The 11978-nt window shown below is 46.2% G+C and overlaps 1 protein-coding gene across 1 annotated transcript in view; it reads left to right on the top strand.

Annotated features, from left to right (window-relative positions):
* The first annotated feature begins 476 nt into the window (after positions 1-476).
* LOC138370118 (streptococcal hemagglutinin-like) overlaps positions 477-11978 on the top strand; it is a 47212-nt gene continuing 35710 nt past the window's right edge. Inside the window, exons 1-2 of the mRNA XM_069334105.1 lie at positions 477-617; positions 4045-4201. Of these exons, the coding sequence (XP_069190206.1) occupies positions 477-617; positions 4045-4201 (298 nt within the window). The remainder of the gene's footprint in view (positions 618-4044; positions 4202-11978) is intronic.

The following is an 11978-nucleotide window of genomic DNA, read 5'->3' as shown; positions in this document are numbered from 1 at the left end:
TCACTGAAGTGAGAAGAGAAGCCCCCTCCCCTCCCCTCCCCCCCCACCCTCTATACACAAACGCCCCCACACTCACACACACCCTTGCCTGACCACACACACACACACACACACACACACACACACACACACACACACACACACACACACACAAAGAACATGTAATTAAACTTAGAACAGGGACAGGTATACAGAGAATAACAAAGAGGTGTGTGAGGAACTCAACAAGAGGGTCCAGGAGGTCTTCTCAATAGAACATGGTGAGGTCAGTGCGTTAGGAGAGACGGGATATCATCATGGGTATTGAAAGAGAGTGCAGAGGCATTCTGCTTTCCACTCTCCATAGTGTATAGTAGGTCACTGGAGACAGGAGACCTACCAGAAATATGGAAGGTGGCTAATGTGGTCAAAATATACAAAAAGGGTGACAGACAAGAGGCACTGAACTACAGGCCAGTGTCCTTAACTTGTATACCATGCAAGGTGATGGAGAAGATCGTGAGAAAAAATCTAGTAACACATCTGGAGAGAAATTAAGAGACTTCATGACATATTGCAAACATGGGTTCAGGGAGGGTAAATCTTGCCTGACTGGCTTAATAGAGTTCTACGATCAGGTGACAAAGATTAAGCAAGAAAGAAAAAGCTGGCCGGACTGCATTTTTTTTTTTGCACTGTCGGAAAGCCTTTGATACAGCCCCCCATAAGAGGCTGGTATATAAGCTGGAGAGACAGGCAGGAGTAACTGCTAAAGTGCTCCAGTGGATAAGGGAGTACCTAAGCAATAGGAAGCAAAGAGTTATAGTGAGACGTGAGACCTCAGATTGGCGTGAAGTCACCAGTGGAGTCCCACAGGGCTCTGTACTCAGTCCTATCCTATTTCTGATATACGTGAACGATCTCCCAGAGGGTATAGACTCATTCCTCTCAATGTTTGCTGACGATGCCAAAATTATGAGAGGGATAAAGACAGAGGAGGACTGCTTGAGGCTTCAAGAAGACCTAGACAAACTAAAGGAATGGTCAAACAAATGGTTGTTAGAGTTTAACCCAAGTAAATATAATGTAAGAAGATAGGTGTAGGGAGCAGGAGGCCAGTTACAAGGTACCATCTGGAAAATGAAATACTTCAAGAGTCAGAGAGAGAAGAAGACTTGGGGGTTGATATCACGCCAGACCTGTCTCCTGCAGCCCATATCAAGAGGATAACATCAGCGGCATATGCCAGGCTGGCCAACATAAGAACGGCATTCAGAAACTTGTGTAAGGACTTGGGGGTTGATATCACGCCAGACCTGTCTCCTGCAGCCCATATCAAGAGGATAACATCAGCGGCATATGCCTGGCTGGCCAACATAAGAACGGCATTCAGAAACTTGTGTAAGGAATCATTCAGAACTTTGTATACCACATATGTATGGCCAATCCTGGAGTATGTGGCCCCAGCATGGAGTCCATATCTAGTCAAGGATAAGACTAAACTGGAAAAGGTTCAAAGGTTTGCCACCAGACTAGTACCAGAGCTGAGAGGTATGAGTTACGAGGAGAGACTACGGGAATTAAACCTAACTTCGCTGGAAGACAGAAGAGTTAGGGGGGACATGATCACCACATTCAAGATTCTCAATGGAATTGATAGGGTAGATAAAGACAGTCTATTTCACACAAGGGGCACGCACTAGGGGACACAGGTGGAAACTCAGTGCACAAAGGAGCCACAGAGATATTAGAAAGAACTTTTTTAGTGTCAGAGTGGTTGACAAATGGAATGCATTAGGAAGTGATGTGGTGGAGGCTGACTCCATACACAGTTCCAAATGTAGATATGATAAAGCCCAATAGGCTCAGGAACCTGTACACCTGTTGATTGATGGTTGAAAGGCGGGACCAAAGAGCCAGAGCTCAACCCCCGCAAGCACAATTAGGTAAGTATAGTTAGGTGAATTAGGTGAGTACACACACACACACACACACACACACACACACACACACACACACACACACACACACACACACACACACACACACACACACACACACACACCATCCATGTTGGTGTTATGAACTTCGTCACAACACCAACATGGTTTCAGGGATGGCAAGTGATGCCTCACAGGATTAATTGAAATCTACAACCAGGCAACAAGAATCAGACAAGAAAGAGAAGGGTGGGCAGACTGCATATTTTTTGATTGCCATAAAGCCTTTGACACTGTGCCACACCAGAGACTAGTGAGAAAGCTGGAGATGCAGACAGGAGTGAAAGGGAAGGTACTCTATTGGACAAGGAAGTACCTAAGTAACAGAAGACAGCGAATCACTGTGCGGGGTGAGGTGTCAGATTAGCGAGACGTCCCCAGTGGGGTCCCGCAGGGGACAGTCCTTGGACCAATACTGTTCCTTATGTATATAAATGATCTCCCAGATGGTATAGAATCATTCCTCTCACTGTTTTCTGATGATGCAAAATTATGAGCAGGATTAAGACGGAGAAATCAGTATGAGACTACAAGATGGCCTACACTGCGCGAATGGTCCAACAAATGGCTACTAAAGTTCAACCCGAGTAAATGTAATTTAATGAAACTAGGCAGTGGAAACAGAAGGCCAGACACAGGATACAGAATGGGAGATAAAATCCTTCATGAAACGGACAGAGAGAAGGATCTATGAGTTGATATCACACCAACCCTGTCTTCAGAAGCCCACATTAAAAGAATAACATCTGCGGCGTATGCGAGGCTGGCTAACATCAGAACTGTCTTCAGGAACTTGTGTACAGAATCATTCAGAACCTTGTATACCACATATGTAAGACCAATTCTGGAGTATGCGGCCCCAGCATGGAGCCCGTACTCTGTCAAGCACAAGGTAAAAGCTTGAAAAAGTTCCGAGATATGCCACTAGGCTAGTCCCAGAACTAAGAGGCATGAGTTACGAAGAAAGGTTGCGAGATATGCACCTCACGACACTAGAAGACAGAAGAGTATAGGGAGACATGATCACTACCTACAAAATTCTCAGAGGAATTGACAGGGTAGATAAAGATAAGCTGTTTAACACGGGTGGTATGCGAACAAGGGGACACAGGTGGAAACTGAGTACCCAATTGAGCCAAAGAGACGTTAGCAAGAACATTTTCAGTGTCAGAGTAGTTAACAGATGGAATGCATTAGGCAGTGATGTGGTGGAGGCTGACTCCATACACAGTTTCAAATGTAGATATGATAGAGCCCAGTAGGCTCAGGAATCTGTACATCAGTTGACTGACAGTTGAAAGGCGGGACCAAAGAGCCAGAGCTCAACCCCCGCAATCACAATTGGGTGAGTACACTCACACACAAACACACACACACCCTCTCGCACCCTCCCTCTCTCTCACGCCGTATCTCTATCTCTCTCTGTCTCTCTGTCTCTCTCTCTCTTTCTCTCTTTCTCTTTCTCTCTCTCTCTCTCTCTCTCTCTCTCTCTCTCTCTCTCTCTCTCTCTCTCTCTCTCTCTCTCTCTCTCTCTCTCTCTCTCTCTCTCTCTCTCTCTCTCTCTCTCTCTCTCTCTCTCTCTCTCTCTCTCTCTCTCTCTCTCTCTCTCTCCCTCTCTCTCCCTTCCCTTCTTTCTCCTCGCCTTTTCCCTATCTCTCTCAACCCTCTCCATTTCTATAGCTCTACCTTCTCTCTCGGTCACTTTCTGTCTCAACCCTCTCCCTCTCGCTCCATTTCCCACTTTCGCCCCCCCTGCACAATCTCTCTGCCCCTCTTACCTCTCTTGCTGCTCTCTTTCACCCTCTTTCTCATCCCCTTCTCTCTGTTCCACACCCCCCTCTCTCTCTCTCTCTCTCTCTCTCTCTCTCTCTCTCTCTCTCTCTCTCTCTCTCTCTCTCTCTCTCTCTCTCTCTCTCTCTCTCTCTCTCTCTCTCTCTTTCTCTGCCCCTCTCCTGGCAAACCCTATCACGACATAGTAGGAACCGGAAGTTCCTACTATGGCAGCAAGAAGTACCAAGGGAACAGGGAAAAGTCAATGTGATCAAATACAGGAAATGTTTCCCAGGTTTTGGAGGATATCAGGAAGGAGATGCAGGAAATGAATAATACAATAAGCAACCTGCAAAGCGAGCTGATAGCAGCAAAGGAGGAGATTAAAACCTTCAAAGAGAACAATACTGAGGCTGAGACTCAGATAATCAATCAAAGAGAAGATGGAAATGGTACATTGGAAGGGAATGCCATTGTACAAGCAACATTTGCCAAAATGCTAAAAAGAACTTGGAAGCACTGTCCACAGTGAGGGAGGTAACCATGAGAGCAGCCACCTTACAGAAAGCACCAAGGTCCACTAGTCAGTTGCTGGAAAGAAAAGGATCAGTGGTAGCGGTGGGTATTAAAGAGCAGGAAGGCTCCAAGAGGACAGAATGGAATGATAAGGACAGAGCGGCAGTGAATGAATACTAAAGGGGCTGTACATAGCATTGAGAAGGTTGTCAGGCTAGGCTGGTACAACAAAGACCGAGACCGCGTGTCAAAGATAGTGTTTGCAAACGAGACCACAAAGGAGAAGAGTCTAACAAGGAAGAGCTACCTGCAATATGTGGGAGAATTAAAAAAAGTAATCCTCCAGAGGGACATGATGAGGGATGAGAGAGCCATGACAAAAGAAGCAAGGAAGAAGCACAGGGCTCGAGGAGAAAACCAGGAAATTACAGTTCCCAACACAACATCCCCAGAGGTGAGGGGGGAACCCACAACCAGCAACCCTTTAACACCAGAGGGGAGGGCAAATGCACCACTCTCCTCTGCATAGAAACCCCCCTTCCCCGAACCCACCCATCCCCCACTCAAATGTTCAGCCAACTCTCCCTCCCCCCCTCACCCTATTCCCACTGCTCTCCCTCCCCTACTCCTACCATGTTCCCCCCTTTCCCTCACTGTCCTCCCTTTCACTTCATCCCATTACCTCCCTGTCCCCCCTCCCCCCTTCACTTGACCCCCAACCCCTCACTCCAGTATCCTCTGGGACCCTGTTATCCACCTCGCAAATCCTCACACCCATGGAACAGCTTTCCCTATCAGCAGAATGCTCACCAAGAAGGGGATATGAGAAGGGACAGAAGAAAGTGAGTCTGAAGGCAATGTACACTAACATAGATGGGATTACAAATAAAATAAATGAACTTGGAGAATGGGTACCAGAAGAAAACCTAGACATAACTGCACTCACAGAAACAAAGCTAATGAAAACCATAATAAATGCAGTGTTTCCACAGGATTACTATGTAGTGAGGAAAGAGAGAGAAGGAAGAGGAGGTGGTGGTGTAGCTCTGCTGGTAAGAAAAGGCTGGGGTTTTGAGATGGTTATTCAGGCCTGTGAAGGTTTCAGTGACTACATAACAGGTACCATAGCAACTGGAGGACAAAAAATTATAGTCGTAGTCATATATAACCCACTACCAAATGACAGAAGACCCAGACTGGAATATGATAGAAACAACATGGCCACCATTAACATAATAGAGAGAGCGGCTTCTCTCGCTAACAGGAATGCATCTGGACTACTAATCATGGGAGACCTCAACCACGGGAAGATAGATTAGGAGATCAGAGACCCACATGGAGGACCGGATTCATGGAGAGCTAAGCTGCTGGACGCGGCACAAGAAACTTTCGAAGCTAACACATCAAGGGACCGACAAGAATGAGAGGGGAAGATGAACCAGCCATGCTTGATCTGATATTTACCCTAAATGAGTGGGATATAAGGTAAGATAAGTTGGAAGTACTCTTGGGAATGAGTGATTACAGTGTATTGATCGTTGATTACCTGTAGAACTAGGATTTATCTCCCCCCAAAAAAGAACTAGGAAACAAAAGGCTGGCATACCGAAAGGAAAATTATGAAGAGATGAGAAGTTTCCTAAGGTATATACCTTGGGACACAGACATCAGAGCTAAGTCTGATCAAAATATGAGGGACTGTGACCCAAAAGTGTCAGGAGGCAGTAAACAGGTTTATCTCGACCCAAAAGTAAAAATCTGAGAAGCAAAAGAAGAATCCATGGTTTAATAGGTATTATAGTTTGTGGGTTGGTGGTGTTGTCGTCGTTGATCCTTCTCTACGGACAACCCAACCCACAACTCGGTAGAATGCTTATACCTCTCTAGGAGATCACAATAGGCGCTTCTGGCCCTTGGAGAGGGGCTCAACGTCACACATTTAGGGGAAGCGGCTCCAACACTTAGCCTCGTTGTCACGTGCACACACCTACTCGAGCCGCTGTGACTCCCCACTCTCTCCTTAGGTGATATGATCTCAATCCCCCTTTGACTTATTAGTATTACCTTCTACCCTGTCCACAGCAGTGGTTCTTGGTTCTTTCTCTCTCTCTCTCTCTCCTTCTATACTACCTCCTGGGAAGCCTCACTAGGACAAGGTCAAATACCAGCAAATTTGAATACATTTACTGGACAGAGCACATACACAATACATATACACATATAATAATAATGAATCCTATACTCTATACTATTACAATCAGGTTGCACTCCAACACCATCAGAATTCTATTATCAGTTTACCAAGTGGTATCCTATCTTCTGATTCACCACCTGATACTATCAACCTCCTCAAGTAGATCAAGTCTACATACACTGTTGCGCCATCAGCAAGAGAATATATATATATGTATCTATAAATGTGTACAAAGAAAATCAGCATGTGAATGCAATAACATATATCAGCATAAATGTTCCTTGATACACCGCAATGATCAATCGATCACTCTATCAGTCCTAGAACACATACATCTGTAGGTAATCCAGCCGACGACTGTAACTCTAAACTTCAATATAAAACACTCCTTGACATAAGAATGCAAACAACCACTCACCTCTCACTGCGTCTTGCACACTAATGACAACCAAACACTATCAACTCCCTACAAGTAATCCACCAGAACTTCCCTTCCACCTCTGGAAGTTCACTACCCTGATATCTTTAGGTTCTTCCGGGCTTAACTACCAGGATCCTCTGCAGCTCCTCCAGGCTGCTACACCATGAAGTTTTCCTTGAGCAACTAAGGTGCTTCACCACTTCTACAAAAGCACGTGACACTCCTCTTCACTGCTTCTCTTCACAGCTTGAGATCCTCTCCTCCACTACCTTGGAGTCTCATCAACTACTTCATCTGTGCTGGCTTCGAAGTTCTCAGCAACTTCTTCCCCAAAGACAAACCTGCAACCCATCGACACTCCAATAAAAATGTTTCCCCTTTAACACATAAACAAAAATAATCACACAATATGTTTGCCTCAAACCTCTATCTGTCCTCTACATACAGTGAGAGTGGACTTCCCGTTGGGCGGGTCCACTTTGCCCGGTGGGCCTCACTCACTCCGCCTCACTCACTCCGGGAGGGGCCTCCGCCGTCGGGAGCCTTCAGTCACCTGCCACCGCTCAGAGGGGACGGACGTCGCTCCATGTTCCTCCCTCTCCACTCTCTTATTTTAGGCTTTCTGCCTTATCAAAACATGTCTAACTTATAAATAAACATTGCTACTGTCGCTGGGCACACGACCAACTACAAGCAACCACTATGAACTGGCTTAAATCGTGCTTACCACAGATTGTCTCGTCCGACGCTCCTCCCTCTGACAGAGCCTGGTCAGGGCGCTTCCACAGCCCACGAAAATGTCTCTGGGGGGCTTAATATTCTCCTCGTCGACCAGGACTTGAGACCACAACGTTCCCAGCTCGATTCTACAGCTGGCACGTCTACACACTTCTCTTCTCTTGGAGATATATCACTAGGGGTTCCTTTCTGACGGGAGCTCGACGGAGCGCGGCTTTCCCCTTGTCTGGCCTCAAGTGAGGTCAAAGCCCTCCAGAAACGAGCCTCACGCCTCCAGCAAAATGTCCGCATCTCCTAGCCAGTCATTTATCTGTTTTCTTCTTCACTGCCCATAATCTTAAATTGTTCATCATATCCAACCAGCTATTTTACATATGTGTTATCACCTCTATATTTCTTAGACCTTCTGGTTAGGTCAGGCTTGATGGAATAATTCTCAAAGGGGAGACTCGTTTTTCAGCTACCTGGGATCATAACAATAGGGCATGTATGGAAGCAAAGGTACTGAATAAAAAGTCGTGGAGGAACTTCTGATATAACAGAACACCAGGAAGCTGAGAGAGATACGAGAGAACCAGGAATGAGTATGTCAGTGTGAGAAGAGAAGCAGAGAAAATTATGAAAATTATATAGCAAACAAAGTCAAGACCGAACCAAAGCTACTCCACAGCCACATCAGGCGGAAAACAACAGTGAAAGAACAGGTAATGAAACTTAAAATAGGCGAGGACAGGTATACAGAGAATGATAAAGAGGTGTGTGAAGAACTCAACAAGAGGTTCCAAGAGGTCTTCACAATAGAACAAGGTGAGGTCACTACGATAGGAGAGGGGGCAGTAAACGAGGCGGCCTTGGAAGAGTTCGAAATTACGAGAGATGAGGTCAAGAGATACCTGTTGGATCTGGATGTGAGAAAGGCTGTTGGTCCAGATGGGATCTCACCATGGGTATTAATAGAGTGTGCAGAGGCACTTTGCTTGCCACTCTCCATACTGTATAGTAGGTCACTGGAGACAGGAGACCTACCAGAAATATGGAGGACGGCGACTGTGGTCCCAATATACAAAATGGGTGACAGACAAGAGGCACTGAACTAGAGGCCAGTGTCCTTAACTTGTATACCATGCAAGGTGATGGAGAAGATCGTGAGAAAAAATCTTGTAACACATCTGGAGAGAATGGGACTTGCCAGAGAGACTTGACAAATTGCCAACATGGGATCAGGGAGGGTAAATCCTGCCCTACTGGCTTAATAGAATTCTACGACCAGGTGACAAAGATTAGGCAATGAAGAGATGGCTGGGCGGACTGTATTTTTTTGGATTGTCGGAAAGCCTTTATCACAGTACCCAGTAAGAGGCTGGTATATAAGCTGGAGAGACAGGCAGGAGTAACTGGTAAGGCGCGCCAGTGGATAAGGGCAATAGGAAGCAGAATGTTAAAATGAGGGGGTGAGATCTGAGATTGGCGTGAAATCACCAGTGCTCTGTAGTCCCAGTGGGGTCTTTACTCGGTCCTATCCTGTTTCCGATATACGTAAATGATCTCCGAGAGAGTATAGACTAATTCCTCTCAATGTTTGCTGACGATGCCAAAATTATGAGAGGGATAAAGACAGAAGAGGACTGCTTGAGGCTTCTAGAAGACCTAGATGAACTGAAGGAATGGTGGAACAAATAGTTGTTAGAGTTTAACCGATGCAATAATGTAATGAAGATAGGTATAGGGAGCAGGAAGCCAGATACTAGGTATTATCTGGGAGATGAAATTCTTCATGAGTCAGAGAGAGAAAAAGACTTGGGGGTATAAATCATGCCAGACCTGTCCCCTGCAGCCCGTATCAAGAGGATAACATCAGCAGCATATGCCAACATAGGAACGGAATTTAGAAACTTGTGTAAGGAATCATTCAGAACTTTGTATATCACCTATGTCAGACCAATCCTGGAGTATGCAGCCCCAGCATGGAGTCCATATCTCGTCAATCATAAAACTAAACTGGAAAAGGCTCAATTGTTTGCCACCAGACTAGTACCCGGGCAGAAAGGTATGAGCTACGAGCAGAGACTACGGGAAATAAACCTCACATCGCTGGAAGACAGAAGAGTTAGGGGGAGTACATGATCACCACATACAAGGTTCTCAAAAGAATTGATAGGGTAGATAATGACAGGCTATTTAACACAAGGGGCACACGCACTAGGGGACACTGGTGGAAATTGAGTGCCCAAATGAGCCACAGAGATATTAGAAAGAAGTTTCATAGTGGCAGAGAGGTTGTCAAATGGAATGCATTATTAGGAAGTGATGTAGTGGAGGCTGACTCCATACACAGTTTCAAGAGTAGATATAATATAGTCCAGTAGGCTCAGGAACCTGTACACCTGTTGATAGACAGTTGAAAGGCTGGACCAAAGAGCCAGAGCTCAACCCCCGCAAGGACGGTCGGCCGAGCGGACAGCACGCTGGACTTGTGATCCTGTCGTCCTGGGTTCGATCCCAGGCGCCGGCGAGAAACAATGGGCAGAGTTTCTTTCACCCTATGCCCCTGTTACCTAGCAGTAAAATAGGTACCTGGGTGTTAGTCAGCTGTCATGGGCTGCTTCCTGGGGGCGGAGGCCTGGTCGAGGACCGGGCCGCGGGGACACTAAAAAGCCCTGAAATCATCTCAAGATAACCTCAAGATAGGACAAATAGGTGAGCAAATAAGTGAGTACACACACACACACACACACACACACACACACACACACACACACACACACACACACACACACACACAATAGAACAGGGTGAGGTCACTGTGCTAGGAGAAAGGGAGGTAAACCAGGCGGCCTTGGAGGAGTTCGAAATTACGAGAGAGGAGGTCAAGAGACACCTGCTGGATCTGGATGTTAGAAAGGCGGTTGGTCCAGATGGGATCTCACCATGGGTACTGAAAGAGTGTGCAGAGGCACTTTGCTTGCCACTCTCCATAGTGTATAGTAAGTCACTAGAGACGGGAGACCTACCAGAAATATGGAAGACGGCGAATGTGGTCCCAATATACAAAAAGGGCGACAGACAAGAGGCACTGAACTACAGGCCAGTGTCCTTGACTTGTATACCATGCAAGGTGATGGAGAAGATCGTGAGAAAAAACCTGGTAACACATCTGGAGAGAAGGGACTTCGTGACAAATCGCCAACATGGATTCAGGGAGGGTAAATCTTGCCTTACAGGCTTGATAGAATTCTACGATCAGGTGACACAGATTAAGCAAGAAAGAGAGGGCTGGGCGGACTGCATTTTCTTGGATTGTCGGAAAGCCTTTGACACAGTACCGCATAAGAGGCTGGTACATAAGCTGGAGAGACAGGCAGGTGTAGCTGGTAAGGTGCTCCAGTGGATAAGGGAGTATCTAAGCAATAGGAAGCAGAGAGTTACGGTGAGGGGTGAGACCTCCGATTGGCGTGAAGTCACCAGTGGAGTCCCACAGGGCTCTGTACTCGGTCCTATCTTGTTTCTGATATATGTAAATGATCTCCCGGAGGGTATCGATTCATTTCTCTCAATGTTTGCGGACGATGCTAAAATTATGAGAAGGATTAAAACAGAAGAGGACTGTTTGAGGCTTCAAGAAGACCTAGACAAGCTGAAGGAATGGTCGAACAAATGGTTGTTAGAGTTTAACCCAACCAAATGTAATGTAATGAAGATAGGTGTAGGGAGCAGGAGGCCAGATACAAGGTATCATCTGGGAGAGGAAATTCTTCAGGAGTCAGAGAAGGAAAAAGACTTGGGGGTTGATATCACGCCAGACCTGTCTCCTGCAGCACATATCAAGCGGATAACATCAGCGGCATATGCCAGGCTGGCCAACATACGAACGGCATTCAGAAACTTGTGTAAAGAATCATTCAGAACTTTGTATACCACATATGTCAGGCCAATCCTGGAGTATGCAGCCCCAGCATGGAGTCCATATCTAGTCAAGGATAAGACTAAACTGGAAAAGGTTCAAAGATTTGCCTCCAGACTAGTACCCGAGCTGAGAGGTATGAGCTACGAGGAGAGACTACGGGAATTAAACCTCACTTCGCTGGAAGACAGAGGAGTTAGGGGGGACATGATCACCACACTCAAGATTCTGAAGGGGATTGATAGGGTAGATAAAGACAGTCTATTTAACACAAGGGGAACACGCACAAGGGGACACAGGTGGAAACTGAGTGCCCAAATGAGCCACAGAGATATTAGAAATAACTTTTTTAGTGTCAGAGTGGTTGACAAATGGAATGCATTAGGGGGTGATGTGGTGGAGGCTGACTCCATACACAGTTTCAAGTGTAGATATGACAGAGCCCGATAGGCTCAGGAA

Source organism: Procambarus clarkii, chromosome 31 (assembly GCF_040958095.1).
Source record: "Procambarus clarkii isolate CNS0578487 chromosome 31, FALCON_Pclarkii_2.0, whole genome shotgun sequence".
Classification (NCBI taxonomy): Eukaryota; Metazoa; Arthropoda; class Malacostraca; order Decapoda; family Cambaridae; genus Procambarus; species Procambarus clarkii.
This window is presented reverse-complemented; position numbering and strand designations above follow the sequence as displayed.